This window comes from Osmerus mordax, chromosome 21 (genome assembly GCF_038355195.1).
Source record: "Osmerus mordax isolate fOsmMor3 chromosome 21, fOsmMor3.pri, whole genome shotgun sequence".
NCBI lineage: Eukaryota > Metazoa > Chordata > Actinopteri > Osmeriformes > Osmeridae > Osmerus > Osmerus mordax.
The window spans coordinates 5,061,815-5,081,403 of record NC_090070.1 but is presented as its reverse complement, the minus strand read 5'-3'; the positions used below and the strand labels follow the sequence as shown (position 1 = coordinate 5,081,403).

General features: G+C 39.9%; 1 protein-coding gene across 1 annotated transcript in view; it reads left to right on the top strand.

Annotated features, from left to right (window-relative positions):
* The window catches only part of si:ch211-126j24.1 (phosphofurin acidic cluster sorting protein 2), a 38,302-nt gene extending 21,295 nt beyond the window's left edge, over nucleotides 1-17,007 (top strand). Inside the window, exons 4-24 of the mRNA XM_067259470.1 lie at nucleotides 443-568; nucleotides 1,743-1,905; nucleotides 2,988-3,079; nucleotides 3,265-3,348; nucleotides 4,334-4,393; nucleotides 5,780-5,931; nucleotides 6,229-6,322; nucleotides 6,749-6,835; nucleotides 8,671-8,825; nucleotides 8,986-9,118; nucleotides 9,195-9,299; nucleotides 9,636-9,742; nucleotides 10,107-10,261; nucleotides 10,499-10,609; nucleotides 10,804-10,906; nucleotides 14,509-14,551; nucleotides 14,819-14,861; nucleotides 15,055-15,190; nucleotides 15,630-15,853; nucleotides 16,180-16,293; nucleotides 16,574-17,007. Coding sequence (XP_067115571.1) covers nucleotides 443-568; nucleotides 1,743-1,905; nucleotides 2,988-3,079; nucleotides 3,265-3,348; nucleotides 4,334-4,393; nucleotides 5,780-5,931; nucleotides 6,229-6,322; nucleotides 6,749-6,835; nucleotides 8,671-8,825; nucleotides 8,986-9,118; nucleotides 9,195-9,299; nucleotides 9,636-9,742; nucleotides 10,107-10,261; nucleotides 10,499-10,609; nucleotides 10,804-10,906; nucleotides 14,509-14,551; nucleotides 14,819-14,861; nucleotides 15,055-15,190; nucleotides 15,630-15,853; nucleotides 16,180-16,293; nucleotides 16,574-16,689 — 2,403 coding nt within the window. The 3' untranslated portion in view covers nucleotides 16,690-17,007. The remainder of the gene's footprint in view (nucleotides 1-442; nucleotides 569-1,742; nucleotides 1,906-2,987; nucleotides 3,080-3,264; nucleotides 3,349-4,333; nucleotides 4,394-5,779; nucleotides 5,932-6,228; nucleotides 6,323-6,748; nucleotides 6,836-8,670; nucleotides 8,826-8,985; nucleotides 9,119-9,194; nucleotides 9,300-9,635; nucleotides 9,743-10,106; nucleotides 10,262-10,498; nucleotides 10,610-10,803; nucleotides 10,907-14,508; nucleotides 14,552-14,818; nucleotides 14,862-15,054; nucleotides 15,191-15,629; nucleotides 15,854-16,179; nucleotides 16,294-16,573) is intronic.
* The last annotated feature ends 2,582 nt before the right edge of the window (nucleotides 17,008-19,589 follow it).

The window sequence follows — 19,589 nt, the reverse complement described above, 5'->3', positions numbered from 1 at the left end:
CTGCTACTGTAAAAAAATACAATGTCCTCTTCTTAAGGTCAAGATTATAAATGGTATGACATTTACACTAAATTCTTCAGATGCAGTTGTATTTCCTCCATCAACTACAGCGACATCGACCTCAAACCAGCTGGGTCTGCCAGTGCTCATCTTAACTGCTTATGCATTTATTTATTTTTCAGAAGCACAACCATGATGCAACAATTCATTCATGGTTGCTGAATTTAAGAGTCTATTTAAGCAAAGTCAGAGAAGCCCACTCTTTCGTTTCTTTCTTTTTTTAAACGTACATCCAACATTAGATCACAAAGCCTTTTTCTCAGGTGAAGGATCTGAAAGCATCAAAGACATGAGAGGAAAACTAGTTCATTGTTTTGAGCTGAAGGATACAGCGTGATGTAACCTAGTGTCACGACCATCTTTGTTTTCTGCCTTTCCTCAGTATCCCCACTTCCTCAAAAGGGACGCAAATCGGTTGCAGATAATGCTCCAGAGGCGGAAGAGGTACAAGAACCGTACCATTTTGGGTTACAAGACCCTGGCGGTGGGAGTAATCAACATGGCAGAGGTACAATGACATAAATATTTCTTTTAGTACAGAATTAAATATCTTGTTGGAGTCGTTAGAACAGTTTAAATGCATTCAAGTCTACCTCCCACTTACATTTGGAGTCTCATGTTGACAGAACAATAAATCTAAGTTGAAGTTATTTAAACGTAAACCTATATTATGGTTCTACAAAATACTAGTTTACTATTTTTTTTTTTTTTATTCCAAGACATTTTGTACCTTGTTTCCCCATTTTAGGGTACTACAAGTATTTGGGGTATTAACTCCAGAGCAGTGTATATCTATATTATATCTATGTTTAAGTTTACCTTTGGGGATTTATTGAGGGTGTTCCCACATGACAAATACAGCAGTGTGAGGCAAATTAAGCTGCCTGTAATAAGCCTCTAAAATGTAAACAAATCAACTGCGGACCTTGCAAGAATCCTGGACATCCCAAAATCAATAGCTCATCATGGTTCGTCACTAAGAAGACAAAAGCATTGGTGAGGTCAGCTGTGGGATATGACCCAATGAGCACCACAGAGAGTAAACTACTTGATGCAAACCACTCATAAACCTGAAGAAAATTAAGTCCAGGACTTTAACCTCTTAGTCTCTAGATCATGTCAGATCTTGAGTGCTCAAAGAGGGAACCAAAATAACAAAGAAAAATCCAAGAAATGTTGGTTCTAACTATATGTTCGGAATGAATAGTGTTACGTTATTTATTCAACTACTTAAGTGTCCCATTTCCACCTCAGCAAAAGTTGCATCACTTAAAGTGACATTTCATGGACTTAACTATGGCAATAGGGAATCTGTCATATCCAGAGGAAATACTGTATATGTCAACAAAGTTGTCAGGCATGAATTCAGTTTGAAAGACAGGAAGACTTTTGGAGCATCTGTGACAAAATGGGAGAATCCAAATGTATGAGACATGGTGTAGTATGCACAAGGATGTGACCGTCGCTGCTGTTTATCACACCAAAGTGGTGTGCTTGAGTGGGACATGCTCCAGATTTGAATGGTTCTGTGTCCTGGATAGTGTTCCCATTGCAAATTGAAGAATAAAAACACGTTCATTGTGCATGTGCATACTAGCTTCCTTTGTGTGCTCAGAAATATGTGTGTCTACTGTAAAAAAAAAGAAATCTGTGTCATCGTGCAAGCTTCTGTGTGTGGTTAGGTGATGCAGCACCCGACAGATGGAGCTCAGATCCTCGGTCTCCATAGCAACGTGAAGGAGGCTCCAGTGCGTGCTGCCGAGCTCAGTGTGTATTCCCTGTCCAGCCAGCCCATTGACCATGAGGATAGCAGCGGGCAGACTGGCAACAAGACCAAAGCCTCAGGTGGGAGCCCCAGGAATCAGGCTTGAGTCACAACTTGAGTTTTGAGAGATTAAAAATGACTTTAGGCACTCAAGGATTGGAGGGTAAAATGGAGTAAAATAGTTTAGCTTTCACCTGTCTAAAGATCAAACTTATGCCAAAGAAGTAATTATTCACTCCCAAAAAATTGGGCTCATAATTCTAGTCTCTACTCTACAGTGTCTAAATGTTGAGGACAAAAAATTGTTTAAGGTACCCTACCCTTTTTTCCAAAGCAAACTTTCCATTTTCTATAGTTTTTTTAGTATTCCATTGTTCATTTTCCCTCCACACGTTTCCACACTTGCATCTGAAAGTCACAAAATGGTTTATTTCTACTTAGGTACATTAAGCTTATCACAGTCTTAAGTCCGATGAGGGATTGTCCTTCCAGTATACCACTAGCCTCCACAAAGCCCTAACCAAGACAAATGAGCCTTAGCACTCGTTCTTTATAATCAATGTCACGGCAGGAAATGGGAGGTGTTCATCTCACTCTGCATAAGGCTGTTAGCCATCTAAGAATCAGAATCAGAATGGGTTTTATTCGCCATGAAAGTTTGCACAGACAAGGAATTTGCTTTGGCAGGATGTGCAAACATTAAACATATAGGAATCTAAAATTTAAATATGAGGACTAACTATACTAAGGGTACATAACTAGCAATGGAATTAGATTAAAATAAACTACAATAAAATATAAGTTGCAGTAATTTACAATATAAAAATACAAATATTACAAAAGGCTCCTCAGCCTCTGAGAGTCAAAATGGCGCCTAGTCGCCTTACAACACAGCTCCATGTCAGCTGTGCAGATGCAATGGAACCCACTGTGAAACCACTCCCCACAAATGAAGTCTGTCAAGAACGAGGTGGCAAGGCCTGACACAGTGAAAACAAACTCTGACATAATACAGGTCATTCATGCATCCTGCACTATCATTTGTCCTTGAGGCGGCTGTGTGGGTTGTACGGGGGGGGGGGGGGGGGGGTTTAAGGGAGCTGGTGTAGAGATGTACACAAAGCGAACAATGGATTGACCATGGCCTTGTACTACCTCCTAGACCGCTCCCCAGATATGGACAACTACTCCGAGGACGACGACGACAGTTACTCATCAGAACAGGAAGCTAGTGATGACGCAGTCCAACCACAGGTGAGAAACAAACATGCATATCATCCAGATCTAATGATAATTAACGATGGCAGAACACACTAACTACAATCTAACACCTAAACACACCAGCACGTAATTTCTGGGGGCCAGGAATAACATGAAATCTTTGTGTGTTGGTTTTAGTCATGAGTTGAGGTTTTCTCCACAAATCTTTTTTTCTGTAGGACTTGTATGATGAAGATGATGAGGTTCAAAGAAAGTCAAAGAAATCCCGGAGGAAAATGATCCGGACAACGTCCATGACAAGGGTAAGAATGTTCACCTAATGCTTGAGGTACATATTTAAGAATTCATAAAAAATCCTTAAACATTCCTTTTTTTTTTATATACATATTTATCTATATCCCTTTGACTTAAAATTAATGGTATAGCAGCCACATTTTGCCAGGTCTTATCACTGCATAAAATAGAGGAAGATAACAGAATGATATAAAGATTCCTGCTTATGTTCATTAGCCTCTTTCAAAATCCTGTATTTTTGGACAATGGAGTCTATTCAACACTATTGGAATCTGCTAATCTGTCAGGGCTTGTCGTGTCTTAGTCATGTACTGTTTTAGCATGTCACAGATGATGTCCACAATCCTCTCAGGTTAAGCCGAACTGCTGTGACAGACATGAGATGTCCTTTCAACCGTCGATGTAGTCAGTCTGGCCTGATCGATACGAACACTTAAACTCACACACAAACAAACTGTATGTAATGTACAGTATACACCACTCCCCTGCCACTTTCATCTCTCATGAAATTCAGGCTGTTTATTTTGATCAATAAGCCTCCGTGTTTTTAAGGACATGTCCTGATCTGACACATTTAACGTATGTAACCTAAGCTCACTGGAATCCAAGACATTCATCCTAGTGAATGCCAAGTGACTTTATTATGCTGCCAAGTGCTCGGCTCCTTAAATCCTTAATGATGGCTGACAGGACCGGCATCTTAGGTGAAGCAATGTAAACCACTGACGGATTAGTGAGATGTGTTTAAATTTCCCCACATTTAATGTGTCTGTGTGTGCAATGTGTCACTGCAAAGAACACAGAGCTTCTGTCAATGCGTGATTTTGATGCAAAGGAGATGGTGGCTGAGAGTGGTTGTCACTTGATTGAGATCCTTGTCTTATTCTGTTGTCTTCCCGCTCTTCCCTTCTTTCTCCCTTCCACTTCTCACTTCTTCATTTCCTCTCTTATTTTCTGTTTCTTCCCTTTATCTCCTTCCCTGGCTTTCTACAGCAACCTAATTTCAAACAGAAGTTTGTGGCCCTATTGAAGAGATTCAAAGTGACGGACGAGGTTGGTACACACATACTCTTAGTCACATCTGTAATGGAATCTTTTTACTACAAAAAACATTTATGTAATGCTGACTACAAATTGCAATTCGTTGAGAAGCTGAGCCGGGTTGACTGATCCCACAAGCAGTGGTACCGAAGCATGCACATCCCTATAGCACATAATGTACCCATGATGCTACCTTTATTTGTTGTATATCAGTTAGCTGCTGAATTGGTTTCAGCCCAGTTCAAACCCAAATACATCCATGGGTGCCCTTCTTTTACTTGCATAGCTGTATTGACGTGCTTTCACATGAAATAATTAGCGAGTTACGTTCCCAGGTCATTGATCCTTGTTTTCAGGCCAGTCTAAAGGGTGTTCAGTTGACCACAGCTGTGTCTCTAACCCTTACAACCTGTCTAGCAGCCTCATCAGCCTTTCCTAAGCTTTGCGCTGCCATCACCTAACCCCTCTAACAGTATTATTTCTCAGCTCCTGTGTAGGCAGTGACCCAGATAGAACAGCAGTATAGGACTGTTGTTCAATGTGCTATGTACTGTAAACGGTGAACTCTATTAAACTATACAATTTGCACCTTGTTTACTAAGAGAGATACTGAAAAATCCTTGGACTTCAATGAGTGGATAGATTTATTGTTCTGTAAAAGTTAATCATATCACTCTACTAGATGTTGACTTTTCTCTTGTTTTGCCTATTACAAACCGTGCCTGTCAATTAGACATTTAAAAAAATATTTTTTTTTATTAAGAAATGGAGCACATTAAAAAGATCTAGTTAGCAAATCAGACAGTTGATTAATTATAACAGCTTGTGATTAATAATAGCCTTTTGGGGTTGAATTTTAAATAGTCTCTGCTATGTTAGAAATTACTGTATATTGAGAGAAATGGACATTCTCGTCTTAAAACATATGGCCTTGAGACATTGATTAATTAAAAATGTACCTTTGAAATTAATTATGAAGTCTCAGCTCACTACCAGTCACTACCAGATTCATTAATTAAAGTTCTGGGGTGTGTGTTTTTGTTTTGTCCATATTTTTATGTAAATGTGTATTCATTTAATGTAAAACCTTAACAGATGCTTCAATTTGCTATGGCCTACTGAAATTATGTTGTGAAATGTCTTTAATGTGATATAATGAAATAGATGTATTGATTGATTTGTGGTTTACTTTGCCAGTTGTTTGACAGAACTTTAATCCTGTTGCAACAATAACATAAAAGCTGATTCAAAGCCAATACTAATCAGTATATATTTGTCATTTGTTACAATATCAATGCTAGCCATGTATCTGGAAAAAAAAGCTTTTCAAATTGCAGTCCTGTTGTAAGAGATTCATGTCATTTATGGCGTATTGTGTTTTGCCCTTTTAAAATGTAGGTTTTGGACTCTGACCCAGTTGACCAAACCCAGGAGGTGGAAGAGGACTTGGACCTTCTCTACGACAGCCTGGAGGTGTACAACCAGAGCGACAGTGGACCAGAGATGGAGGACAATGAGAGTGTCCTCAGCACACCCAAACCCAAACTCAAGTGAGTTTGGGTTTGTGTTCTCTCTATTGAATATCTCCCATTTCCCTTTGAGGACCCTGAAATATCCTCTGAAACACAACGATTATCATGAAAATAAATTGGCATAGACTGCAATTCTTCAATTTTCCTCTGTAGCAAATGTTCACATTTACAAGGTTTGGAGTCCACAGAGGGTAAAAAAGAACAATTTATGTAACTTAATGGACACACACAATCAATAATTTTGAATCTCTCATGTTGCGTTTGAAAAGCACATCTTGTCATCTATTTGTACTCTCTGCTGTGGCTGTGTTCCAGGCCTTTCTTTGAGGGAATGTCTCATTCAAGCTCCCAGACAGAGATTGGGAGTCTGCACAGTCAGAAGAGCCAACCCAGAGATCAGACTCTACCTGTGAGTATTTTGAAAACCGGTTAACCACATGTGATGGTAGCAAAGCACGCTAGAACATCCCACAAAGCATCCATTATTTGCAGTACTTTTATTGGTATGACGCACAAAATATGGGTTCAATTACCCCTCACAAAGGCATTGTTTAATTATTATACATATTTAATTATTATTTGCATGGATTTTTTTGGTTTCGGCAAATTCTTTTTTTTTTACATAAAATCAGAGTGTATCTACATCGCTTTGAAATATAGACAGTAGAAAGACAACCAACATGCACACGACAGCGGTAAAAGTATCAGTAAAAGCATTTCCTATTCTGTTGGACCTATATAGAATTTTCTTGTGTAATGGATTGTATTTTAGTTGGAAAAGCTCTTGAGCGACCCCCAAAGGACATTTTATGTAACTGCATCCTGTGTTCTGTAGGGCGGGGATCTCTTGTCTCCAGAGAGAGCCAAAGTCATGGGGGGCAAGTATCAGGATGACACTGCTGGAGTGGAGTCTATTGCACGAGTGAGTGGCCTTAGGTTAGGCAATATATACACTCAAACTCACACACGCATACACACACAATTGCATCAGACCATTAAAAGGCATCACAGCCCTTTCCCTTTCTCTCCTATCAATCTCTCTCTCACTTTCTCTCTCTCTGCCATTATCATGAATCACCCCCCATATGTTTATCTTCCACTGGGTCAGCTTGATGTGAACAAGAGGGCATTTACTGTAACTACAAAGAGCTTGATTATTGCAAACAGACACACACACACACAAACTCCAAAGCAGGGAGACTCACTCACTAATTGTCTCTCACAGATTCAGACACAAACATATGTGCACACACACACACACACACACCATGTAGCCTTGCTCCAGCTGGTTGTGATAAGAGCTTGGCCCTGGTTTGTTGTTCTTGCCGTAGCGTTCTCTCTCACGCTCCATTGGCCCCTCCACACTTGTTTGCCCGCAGCCACGGCAACTTGGCCACCTGACGATGCATTTCCCCCTCTGAGTTAAGGAAGGAACTGATGAGGTGGGGGGTGGAGAGAGAAAGAGAGTTTATGAGAAAGGGAGCTCTCCCTAGCACACGGGAGTGTAGCGAAATTACTAATGGCCAATGTGCTCTCTTGGTGAATGTGATGCAGAGAATACAGTGCACAAAGTTACCAATGCACACAATTTCACAGACAAACACATTATACACACCTTAGAGCAGGGGTCCCCAAACTACAGCCCACGGGACGAATATGGCCCACCCACACATTTGGACCGGCCCTCTGAACAATGCCATATTTTGAAAATTAAATTTTAAATAGGCCTATATGTTTTAATCATATCATATCTGTATTTGATAATGAAGGTTAGCTTTCAAACAAAAATGTCTCTGAGTTATTAACTATAATTATTAACGTAAACAAAAGATTTTGTTAGATTCACCCACCAACAGAATGGTACATTCAATATAATGTTCCATCGTTCAATAATAAACTAATCTAACATAATTAATACATTTAAAATCATAATAAAATCTCCACAATAATACTGGTAATCACTCCGGCCCATGTCATTTTCTGTTACAGACCGACCTGGCCCCACATTAAAGAAAGGAAAAATTATCTGGCCCTCGCAGAAAAAAAGTTTGGGGTCCCCTGCCTTATAGCTTCATGGGAAATGTGATACAGACAACTCAAAACACAAAGTTACCAATGCACACAATTACATAGACAAAGACACTATGCACAACGAGCTTCATGGGGAATGTGCCCAGGAACATGTAATGTTCACCTGTTGGAGACACTTACACACACCGACAGACACACCAAGCTTTCTATAAACGTGTGAGATAACAACATCTGCCAGGTGTTATTAGAAGTGGGGTGGGGGGGTGGGGATGGGGGTGTCGTCAGTGTGCAATTGTGAAGGTCTCCATGGTCACGCACTGAAATGCATTAACCTCAGTCCACTGCACAACGAACAGCTGGCACTAAAGGATCTCTAGGTATTGTGTGTATTTCATTATTGGCCGTGTTATATAATTGTGCTTATTTATAATTTGCTTGCATCTGCAATGCCATTCGTGCAATACAACATTATGTTCAGGTTATTACAGTGCAAATAAAGCATTTACTGTACAGTGGTGTTTACAAACAGAAAACTATAAATCATTCATGTCATTTTCTGGTTTGATAACCTGGTTATCATTTCTTTTATGACACTGTGGCCTCCATTGGAGGGAAGTGAGGAAAAAAATACTAATATTGTCGAAAACGAGATGAAAGACAAAACAAGCTTGCATTAATCTCCATTTTAGTGAACAGTAGTTTATTAAATTTTTTGTTTGTTCACAGGAGGCTGAGGAGGACGATTTGGGCACTGGCGCCGGTACGGGCACAGGGGACTCCAACCACAGCCACAGTCACAGCTGGGACCTCAACACAGACAAGCTCCCAGGGCCCGTAGCCAAACTGTGCAAGACAGAGTCCCAGACCCAAATGTCACCCAGGTAGCTGGACACACCCACTCACAAACACAAGCACAGGCACACCGACATATACATAAACGCCCATGTTTACACTGTAAACTTTACTGTTCCTTATCCTCCTACTGTCTACTTACAGTTCTGCCCTTCCTTTTGCTCTTTTTAAATTTTTATTGTATATAAGTAAAACGGAGAACAAGCTGACGAGGCGTCCTCGGAGCACCTCCATGAAGGACAGACAGAACTCCAAGACCCAGAGCGACAGGACCAGCAGTATCGACAGCGAGACGTCTCCAGACTCCAGGATCTCTGTGCAGGTGTGTGTGTGTATATATGTGTGTGTGTGTGTGTGTGTGTGTCAGGCTACATTTCTGACCTCGTCTTTTCTTCCAGGTGCCCCGGAAATCAGTTTATGACCAGTTGAACCAGATACTTATCTCCGATGAACAGCTTCCAGAGAGTATTATCCTCATCAACACCACAGACTGGCAGGGCCAGGTATGTGTGCATGTGTGAGTGTGTGCACTTGTGTGTGCGTGCACTGGAGCTGTGGTGTGTGAGCTGCACATTGAGCTGTGTTTATGTGTTTGAGTCTGTGTGATAAGGAAGCAAGGTTGAAACTTTTCCTTACACAAGCGTTAACACAACTGTGTCATTTCCATTTCCCCCCACTCTGATTGACACCCACCCACCCACACACAGACACACACACCTGTGAGATAAATCAGTTGCCAAACATCTCCTTTGATCTCTCACCGCTCTCCTCACCTCTTTCTGTATCCCAATTTGTACACCTCATTCATGTTATATTCGTTTATCTTTTTTAACCTCCAGTATCTCTCAGAACTCCTCCATGAGCACAGCCAGCCCATAGTGTGTACCATCTCCGGTGCTGACGTCCAGGCAGCCTTCAACACCATCGTCACCAGGATCCAGAGATTGTGAGAACATTACACATCCGTCACCCTCTGCTAATGACGTGCATCAGAACATGAAAGATAGAGCATGTTTTAATTATCTGTAAACGTTGTGTTTATTTTGGTGGTATATTTGCGTAACCGTACAGATATGTAGATATGCAGTTTAGGCAGAGGCACAAAATGACTTATATAGTATAATATAGTTTTGATGTATACTGTAAAATGTACAGTATATGTAGTATATACTGTAGTTTTTATAATGTTTATATAAATACATATTGTAAAGTAAAGGATATACAATGTTTTGATATACTGTACATGACACCAACGTTAAGATCTATAGTGGAATAATACATGAAAAATAACATTCTTATCCTCCTTGTAGTTGTAACTGCAATGCTCAGACCCCTCCCACCATCAAAGTGGCGGTGGCCGGAGACCAGAGCTACCTCAGCACTATCCTCAGGTGCTTCGTGGAGCAGCTGGCCAACAAGACACCCGATTGGCTGAGCTACATACGCTTCCTGGTCATCCCTGTTGGTAGGTAATCTGAATTTGGTAGAGGGTCAGGGCCAATTGGATATTGACTTGAGTTGGCATACTACAAACGCACTTTTTCTCTGTCACAATTACTTAATCAGTTGCTCACTCAATCTCTCTCAAATGCACACACATAGAAAGGCACGCATTGCAGAACACCAAAGCTCCAGAGACTTGGGAACAACCTATAAGCAAGACAAAACACACATATTCTACAATACGAAACTATCCTTGCAGGAACCCATCCTTTGGCCAAGTACATGGCATCGTTCGACAGCAAGTTCAACAACATCTTCATGGACGGGGGCTGGAGGGACCTGTTTGGGAGACTAGAGGCGCCAACATCAGGTACAGAAGCAATATTTTTCATTCAAACTCTAATCGTTTTTGTTTGTTTACCACCTGGTGTGTCTATGTGATTGTTTTCTAATCAAACTTAACAACCACAAAGACTGAGCTTTAAAATACCTCTGTCAAAGCTGCAAAGATGTCTTGAAATGTGTCAGGTTTTACAGGCTGTCCTTTCTCGTGTTTTGTTCTAGACAACATAGATGTAGCGGGCCGTGTGTCTCAGTACCTAGCCGGGGCCAGCGTCTCTCACCAGTGCCCCATATCTGAGGCCATGCTCACCTACAAACAGAAGAGGTATGTATAAGGTTTTGGGGGGAGGGTTGTGAGTGTGTAGTACAAATAAGAATAATGGCATTTTTTTCTTTTATTAAATTGAGGAGAAACTTTGTATGAATGATTGTTAAGTGTGTGTGTGTGCATGCATTTGCACATTTTGCTGTATATTTTGACCTATTTTGCGTGCTAGGATGTCTGGTCCTATATACTTTAGAACCTTTTCTCCATTGTTACCTATTGTATATGATGACCTTTATTGTATTTTCTTACGGTCCAACACAACACTGAAACATATTCCATTATGTTCTCCTTATAAAATGTAAATAAATCCACAGATTCTAATATCCACAAGTACATCCACAGTCAGTCATTTTGAAAACACAAATTAAATCCATAAACAATATTTGGTGTGGATTGACTACTTTGAAGCGCCCAGAAACCTAAGCATTTTTGTATCTCGTTTACTTCCTAGATAAAGAACAATTAGAAGCAAAACGTGAAATGTTGTACACTGAGTTTTTCTCCCTGTTTTTCTTTTTATTTGCATTCAAGGAAGCGAAGCTTGTATTTTGATTTTTACATCAGGTACCTTCCACAGCCGTTTGTTGCCCCCCACCCCCCCGGCCCTTCCTTCTGCATTGTGTCCCTCAATGGAACCGTTGTCTTATGTCTAATGTCTAATCCCACTCACAACATGTCTGCAATACGTCTGACGTCTTAACTTCTGCATTGGGCTCCCCTTGTCTTGGTTTGAGTATTGCGTGTCTTAACCGCTGTTTGTTTTTGTGTGCGTGTGCGTTTGGTTGGTTTGGTTTGGATGTAACATTTTGAGATAATGTTACTATATTTCCATCCACCTCATTTTAATGCAGGTACCACAAGAAGTGTATCTTCATGTAGTGTGTATTGTGCATTCTCAATAGCAGACTTGGACAAAGAATTGGCCATAAACATCAGTACTCCTACAATGAAAGTTGACACAGACATAAAGTAAGAAATGGAAGATTAACCTACGAGGGAACGTTTAAGTACCTTTTAACCCTTGTGTTATCTTCGGGTCATTCTGACCCATCAGTCATTGTGACCCACCGTCGTATTGCGACAACTTTACAGCATACAAAAACAAAGTGAAGCATTTTCTTTTAACCGTCGGGCTGTCTCAGACCTCCCACATCGCGAAGGTTAAAAGAAAATGCTTTTTATTTGTTTTTGTATTGGGTAAAATTGGGTAAACACAACGATGGTTCGTTGTGAACCTTTGGGTCATGTGACCCGAAGGCAGCACAAGGGTTAAAGGTTGTTTGATATCTATAGAAAAAGGACATTATGTTCTTGAGGTTTTAGAGTAGTAGAAATAATTATAAAATGATTCCGCTGGGAGGAAAGAGGGAGTATGAGGGGTGGAGGAGTGCAGCTAAGGAGAGGTGATGACAGTTGAGACATACCATCATAAGATTTTGGATGACTCGACAAGACAGAGTGCAAGAAAAGGAGAGAGTACAGTAAGTGGAGAACGGAGGTTTTGGAAGCCATTCGGCTCACCCTTTTTGACACACATACACACACACACCTGCCCAGGAGTGTTGCCCGCTGCTCCCTACATTATTTTCTCCCTGCTTTTGTGCCAGGGTAAAGCTCCTTAAATGGCAATTCCTGCTTTGTCGGAGTGTCTGTGGAGACACACGTACAGGCTGTCTCAGACAAGACAAACATATGAACATCTAAAGGTCACTTGGCCAGTTACCATCCTCAGAATCACAGAGGAGCATTGTAGCCACAGAGGGCCACTAGCTGTGAGGTGGTCACAATTGCTAATCAGTCAGAACCACTAAGGACAACAGCAGTTCATTATAGGCTCTCAATAATAGTAAATACAAAAACTAAAATGTGTTTTTGAACAATTTGATAACAACTGTGAGATCAAAATAATGTTATATTGGACACAGGGAAATTAGTCATCCGCTGATTGGCTGATGGCGACAGTCCTGTATTAAAACAGGTATCAAGTATCATGGTAAACCAACAGTTTGTTATTTGTTGTTGTAGTTTTGTATGTTAGGGTGCATCTAAATGATCAGAAGTGTACCTCAAACCTCCTTTTCTCTGTGCTAACATAAAATCACTAGAAGTCTTACAGCTAAATGTCAAGATGGATCACTTCCATATTTCTTTTGGCTGTCTTGCTATGGGAGGCAAACTAAAATGCAAGCTTCGGTGAAAATATGCAAATGTCGTTTGATATTCTCTCTAAAGTGCCATGTGAAAAGCAAGAGAGTTCTGCCAGGGAAATGTACTTATTGTTCCTGGTCTGTCTCAAGCTCGCTGTCCTAATACAAGCCTCCCATCTGCCCAGGATCTCTAAAAATACACCGTCTTTGGCCCCATTTTTACAGGTTATTTTGGTTCTGTAATGGCCCCCTCCTGTTCCTTGAGCACTGGTTTAGATAACTGCATTGAAAATGCTAAGATAGGTCAGATCAGATAAATGCATAATCACCTATTTAGCTGTCAAGAGCAAAATTAAGGGGAGTTCACTGAAAATGGTTGACTTTACTGAAACTCTCCAGATATAAACACAATCTCGTAAATGGTGCCACCAAGCACCGTTAAAATAAAATATATATGCATCACAGGTAGTTGTAAAAGGATGCAGCTAAACTTTATCCACAGACAACCAAAAAGAAGAAAAAAAACACGTTCAGAGCAAGACTTGAGCAAGGGTGAGATTTTGCCTCCTACATGAAAGTCACTTACTTCATGGTAACCCTTAAAGGTGACACTTATATAAAGCTATAAAATGTGACCTTTTATAATGTGTTGATTCAGAAGACACTTTTATTTAAATCAGCACACAGTCCGGGGGATTTGATCCTCCAACCTGTTAATCTGCAGTTAAGCACTACTGAGCTATACCCTCCCTTTTAAGTGCCAATTGATCTTCAGACAACTATGAAGGCTTAAAACATCAAAGATTTGAATGTGCTGTGTGGTGAGATCTCTTATATATGACACATTTGCCCTTAGTGTCTGTATGCAGTATGTTTACCTTTCAGAGATTCTAAAGGTATCATTCGATTTAAGTCACAGCTTTTACTTAATGTGAAAGGGGTTTTATTTAACCATAGGATAGGACATTTTTCAAGTAATTTGGACAGGGACAACCCATTCATACTTATGTTTCAATTCATTAACACTCATGATGACCTAGCACTCACTTCTAGGGGCTAACAATATTCACCGTTGTACAAATTAGTAATGTCATCCTGCCCCTCGACCACTCAAACTCCTCTCACTGTCCTCAGCAGGCTTACAACACCACTCCGGTCGGTCAGACCGAAGTGTTGTAAGAAATGCCCCCACCCCCATCTGTTACCTACTCACGCCCCCTTACAGCATGATGTCATTTCTCCAAAATGTTGCCGGGCTTTTTCGGTCCACACACTTACACCCACCTAGATGCCATGCCTCATCGACATCGATCGATTGACATGCTGCAGCCATCGCCTCACCCTCACACCTGGACCCAATCACACCTACACCAACCCATACAGACACCAGTTCCTTGTGTGTTCTGCTGATATGAAACTCACTCCCCCTTCTCTCATTATTTGTTTTGACAGCCCGGATGAGGACTCGTGTCAGAAGTTTGTGCCATTTATTGGGGTAAGGGAAAAAATACACAATTGCTCACCCTTCAGGCTTGGGTTGTTACCGCTGATATTAGACAGCTATTAATAAGACAGCTTATCGTAATTAAAACATATTCCATTTGTAGAGGGATTCAATTAGTCCGGTGTGCTTATCCTGGAACGTGTGCTATTTTTAAGGTGGGGTAAATGAGTGATGTAAACAGGACTGTTTGGAAATGTTTGTTCATGACCTGTTTAAAGCTTCGGTGCCTAAACGCTTCTCTTATTGTCATCTCCTCAGCTGGTGAAAGTAGGGATTGTGGAGCACAATCTCTCCACGTCTGGTAAGAGATCCTGCATCCTTATCTACATGACTTGCTTGTGAACTATTTGAACTGACTCAGATTGCGAAATGCTACTATCTTGGATCTTTCATTTTAAGAGACTAAAGGTTTAAGCGAATCAGCAGTGCCAGGTGTAAACGCCGGTCTGGTCCCAGATTTGACTCTCACACCCTTTTCCTTGCTCTGTCTCCAGTGGACTCCGATGACGCCATGATAGGGGGCGTCAACATGCTGGGCTCCCCTCCACCACAATCGGTGCCCTATGGGAAGGACTTGACCTGTACCCCACCACCCTCCCCCTCCGTCTCTGCCTCCCTCTCTGGAGCTGGGTAGGTTTGGGAACAATTTAAGCATTGCTTGCTTCAGTCACAGGATTTTATATGATCACTGATCGAAGTGGAAATATCCTGGTTAATGTCAACTTACCCTGTAACATAGCCTTTAGATAGATATATACTTTATTGATCCCTCAGAGGGAAATTTGTATGTATCTATAACATAGCCTTTATAGAAACATTTTAATAGGCGTCCATTTGATCTCACATCTCAATAAAAAAAAGTTGTGTTCAAAATAAATATTTAAATATAATTTGTATATTTTCACTTAACAAATGCATGACTGGCAGTGACTTTGAATGTATTTCTTGTATGAACCAGCACAAAATACATAAGAATCCTATAACGAACATTGGCTAAATATATTTCACATGCACGCTCCAGGCAAGTCAGGATCGTGCAATTCAAAACTCCTTTGTCCTCTTGCCAAAGATCTCCAGGGTCAGGCGGTGAGGTGATGGGCTTGCAGGTGGACTACTGGACCTGGCACGGCACCGACAAGAAGAGGGAGGGAGAGAAGAGGGATGTGGGCATCAAGAACACCCTGAAGAGCAACTTTCGCTCGCTGCAGGTGTCGCGCATCCCCAACGGCGGGGAGCTCACCCCGCCACCCGGCATGTCCATGACCGTGGTCATGAAAGAGAAGAACAAGAAGGGTCGGTTAAGCTCTGTGCTTCAGTGCTTGCAAACAGTGTACCTAATCCCATACGCCCCCATTCAACTGATGGCCTTGCTAAGTGATGTGTAGTGTTTTATCTCAGCATGTGCAGTTGGTGTCTGACCCTTTTAGAATGACATAAGTGTCAATCTTAATAAGTGTATCTAAGATCCCTGCAATTATCCCTAATCTTGTGCTTGACATAAAGCTTGCGTGATTCCAATAAATTGGGGGTATTGTGTAGTTCAATTGATATACGTTATAGTGCATTTATCTCTCTCTCTCTTTGTTTCTCTCTCTCTTCTACTGTTTGGCAAAAAACAGTGATTTTTTTGAGTAAAAAACCCAAGGAGAAGGAGGTTGATTCCAAGAGCCAGGTGATCGAGGGGATCAGCAGGCTGATATGTACTGCCAAACACCAGCACACCATGCTGAGAGGTAGGCATCTCTCTTTGTCTGTCTCTCTCTGCCTCTCTCTCACCACACACACCCAACAGACTTTGCACACACACACACTCACACACGCACACAAGAGTACTTAAAGTCTGTGACCTTCAAATTACACTCAAATTGAATTCTCTAGATGACACAAAAATACAACACTGCCACCAACTGGTAGAGAAAGTCATAAGTACATTTTCTGTTAATTTCACCTATTAGCTATTTGTCATTTCCTATGTCACAATGCGTGTCTGTCTGTAATCCCCCCTCCGTGTAGTCTCAATCGACGGTGTGGAGTGGAACGATGTGAAGTTTTTCCAGCTAGCCGCCCAGTGGCCCACCCACGTCAAGCACTTCCCCGTGGGGATATTTGGCTACACCAAGCCCATGTGAGATCGAACTGCCACTGCCATCCTAGGAACTGATCCTGATCAATTCAAGTGATAGGAAAGTTCTTACACATACAGAGAGAATCTGGGTAGAATTCCATTCCGACATGTTGCTCCCTCAGTCTGTTCTCAACAATCTTAACTCGGTAGACATCAGGCAATCGGTAAATTGTTCCAGTTTGCTCGTACCTCAAAAGATGTGGAGACTGCATAAAGTATCTGTTGGATTGATATTATGTGAAGCTCCTCTTTTAGCAAATATATTTTTTTTTTAAATGCTATCAACTTTTAGTTCAACTATTTCTATTATTTGGAATTATAAGACACCATGCCATCTAATTTGATTTATTTGGAAATCCTTTTTGTATTATTTTGTCTACATTGCAAGAACAACATCTTAAGAGCACCTTTTAAGTATTAGAGGAGCTAAAACAATTGAAATAAATACATTTTGTCAAGTTGTCTCCAATTTGGGTGACCGAGGAGGCATTGAGGAGCAGAAATATGTCTAGAAATGCTGGGGAAAAGTAAGAGAGAGCCAATGTTCAGTTTTGAATTCTCCTGAGGTTTCTCTGAATAAGCAAAAAATGATAACAACAACCCCTAATCCCTTTCCTGTGGAAATTATCAACTTTAAAACCTGTGTTCTTGGTATTACATGGATGTTGTTGTTAATGTTACTAGTTTAAACACCAGCAAAAAGAGAGGAAAAAACCTTTTTGTTAAAAAAGTAAATGCTGCCTTTTAATTATAATAGTATATATTGTGATTAGAAATAAACAGCCACCAGTAATGGCAGCTTTGTTTGCACTTTGGTTACTTTTTCTATTATTTCTGTGAAATCCGATGTGGTTAAATGTATTGTATATAATGTAAGGGATTGGAAAGAGTGTGTTTGAGTGTGTGCCGAAGTGTATTATATGAAGAGAGGGTATGTAGATGATTACAGAGAAAGGAATTGCGGTGATATTTTCAGAGGATCCCTTCCTGATTTGGAGTAATGTACTGGCTCTCTTTTTATCTCTGTTTTTGATACACTACTCTTTAGCTAGCATACTTGCCTTTTTTTCATTTACAAGCACAGTGTATGGAAAGTAAGGAACTGTAACCTTTACAGCTGTATAATTACATGAAACAGACATGCTGAGGAAGGACTTAAGTGAACATGGTGTATTCTGTATGGTATCAAATATTTACACAGGTTTGTTCACTTTCTGTATAAAGGGTTGCCTCTATAAGTGAGCTGTATGAATTGTGTGGTAACCACTCAAATCCTGTTTGGTCAGTTCTGACTGTACATGAAAAGTTACAGTCTTTCAATTTCACATAATGAAGTAAATACAAAGAGAAGAGGATTTTGGTATTGTGACAGAAATTCAATTTCTGAAAAAGAAACGCTATTGTCCATGCCCATAGGGGTAGAAAATTGTCTTTAGACAAATCTTATCTAGGGGTCTCGGTGATGTAAAGGGTCCTCTTCTTATATTTAGTTAGATAATACATTATGTCAAACTCCAACTTTTACTGACTTTAGCTTGAAGCTACAAAAGAATAAATGGACATTTTAAAAGACAAATAGTCTTAAGGTTATTAAAACAATGCCAAGGGCTCTGCAGTTTGGTTCTCAGAGGGAATTTTCCATCATGGTGCTCTGTTGTTAACTGTTTACTAGTGACTTAAGTGGTTTTAATTTTCTACTTCTTTAATTATGAAAGACAAATCCCTTTACTAACTAGTGTGCCGTATTCAACAAGGAATTGCTGTATACTGTCCTCTGTAACTGTTTTTATACCGTCTTTTAAGATAGGAAACCGGTTTATAGAGGACAGCAACTTTTCTTTTGCCATTTCTCAATTATTTTAGTTTGGTTATCTTTTCTCTATTTACTTGGCACAAAATGTTTTGATTTTCAACAAAAATTTGTGTTTGGAATATTGTGTGCATACATGTATCATATTCTTATCTGTGCTTGCTTTGAAGGGATACTATGTAGCCCAGTTGTCCATTTCAACCATGGGAAACTATGACTTCTCTTGTTATTTGATATGGTGTTACTTTTCTAGTTTGTTCAGTTATTCATTATTTCACCAGAGTAGCTGAATAATGTTACAACATTGTTTGTTTCCAGGGGCTTTGACCAGTTCTGTATGGATTATTAACAGTCAAAGTTCACTGTTTTTCTCTTTATTGTTTTGATTTGGAACGAGAGCTGGTCTTCATTGGTTTTGTGCATTATGTATTTCTGAAACACTTGTTTTGGTCCAGTGGAAGGAAGCCTTTATCAGGAGTAACTGGATTGTCAGATAACAATAAAAAGCTTATCAGCTTTTTGAAATATACTTTTTAGAAGTTTTTGCACAATTATTATTGTCATTTGTAACAGTGTTCCTTTTTAATGAACCACTAAAGAATACAAGCTGAAACCCTTTTGCTTTTTATCTGTCATGTTTCATATCCATTGTATGTCTAATGGCTAACAATATGTTTCTTTCTATATGAATCCCACTTAAAACAAATTACTACTTGAAATGCTTACTAAATACATCACATTATACAGGACATTAATAGATGCTTCACAAACAGTTAATGAACATTTGATTGTTATATACAAGTTTTAACAGGTACTTGCATCTTTTGCTTTAACAAATTACATTTAACTATTTAAATATGATGCAAATGGTTAAATGACAATTTGTGAAGATGTTGTAGTCCCTACAGTAAAGTTATGGATTTTAATAAATACTTTAAAGTTTAATTTAATTTCAGTGGGACCAACATTTCTTTGTCAGAAGTTCATCTTTTCATTTTTATATGCTCCTTTTATTATTCTAATACTTTTCAAAGAGTTGACCTCTTTTTTAAAGGAATTCCATTTGGAAATTGGATTTTGGAGAGTTTAAAAGT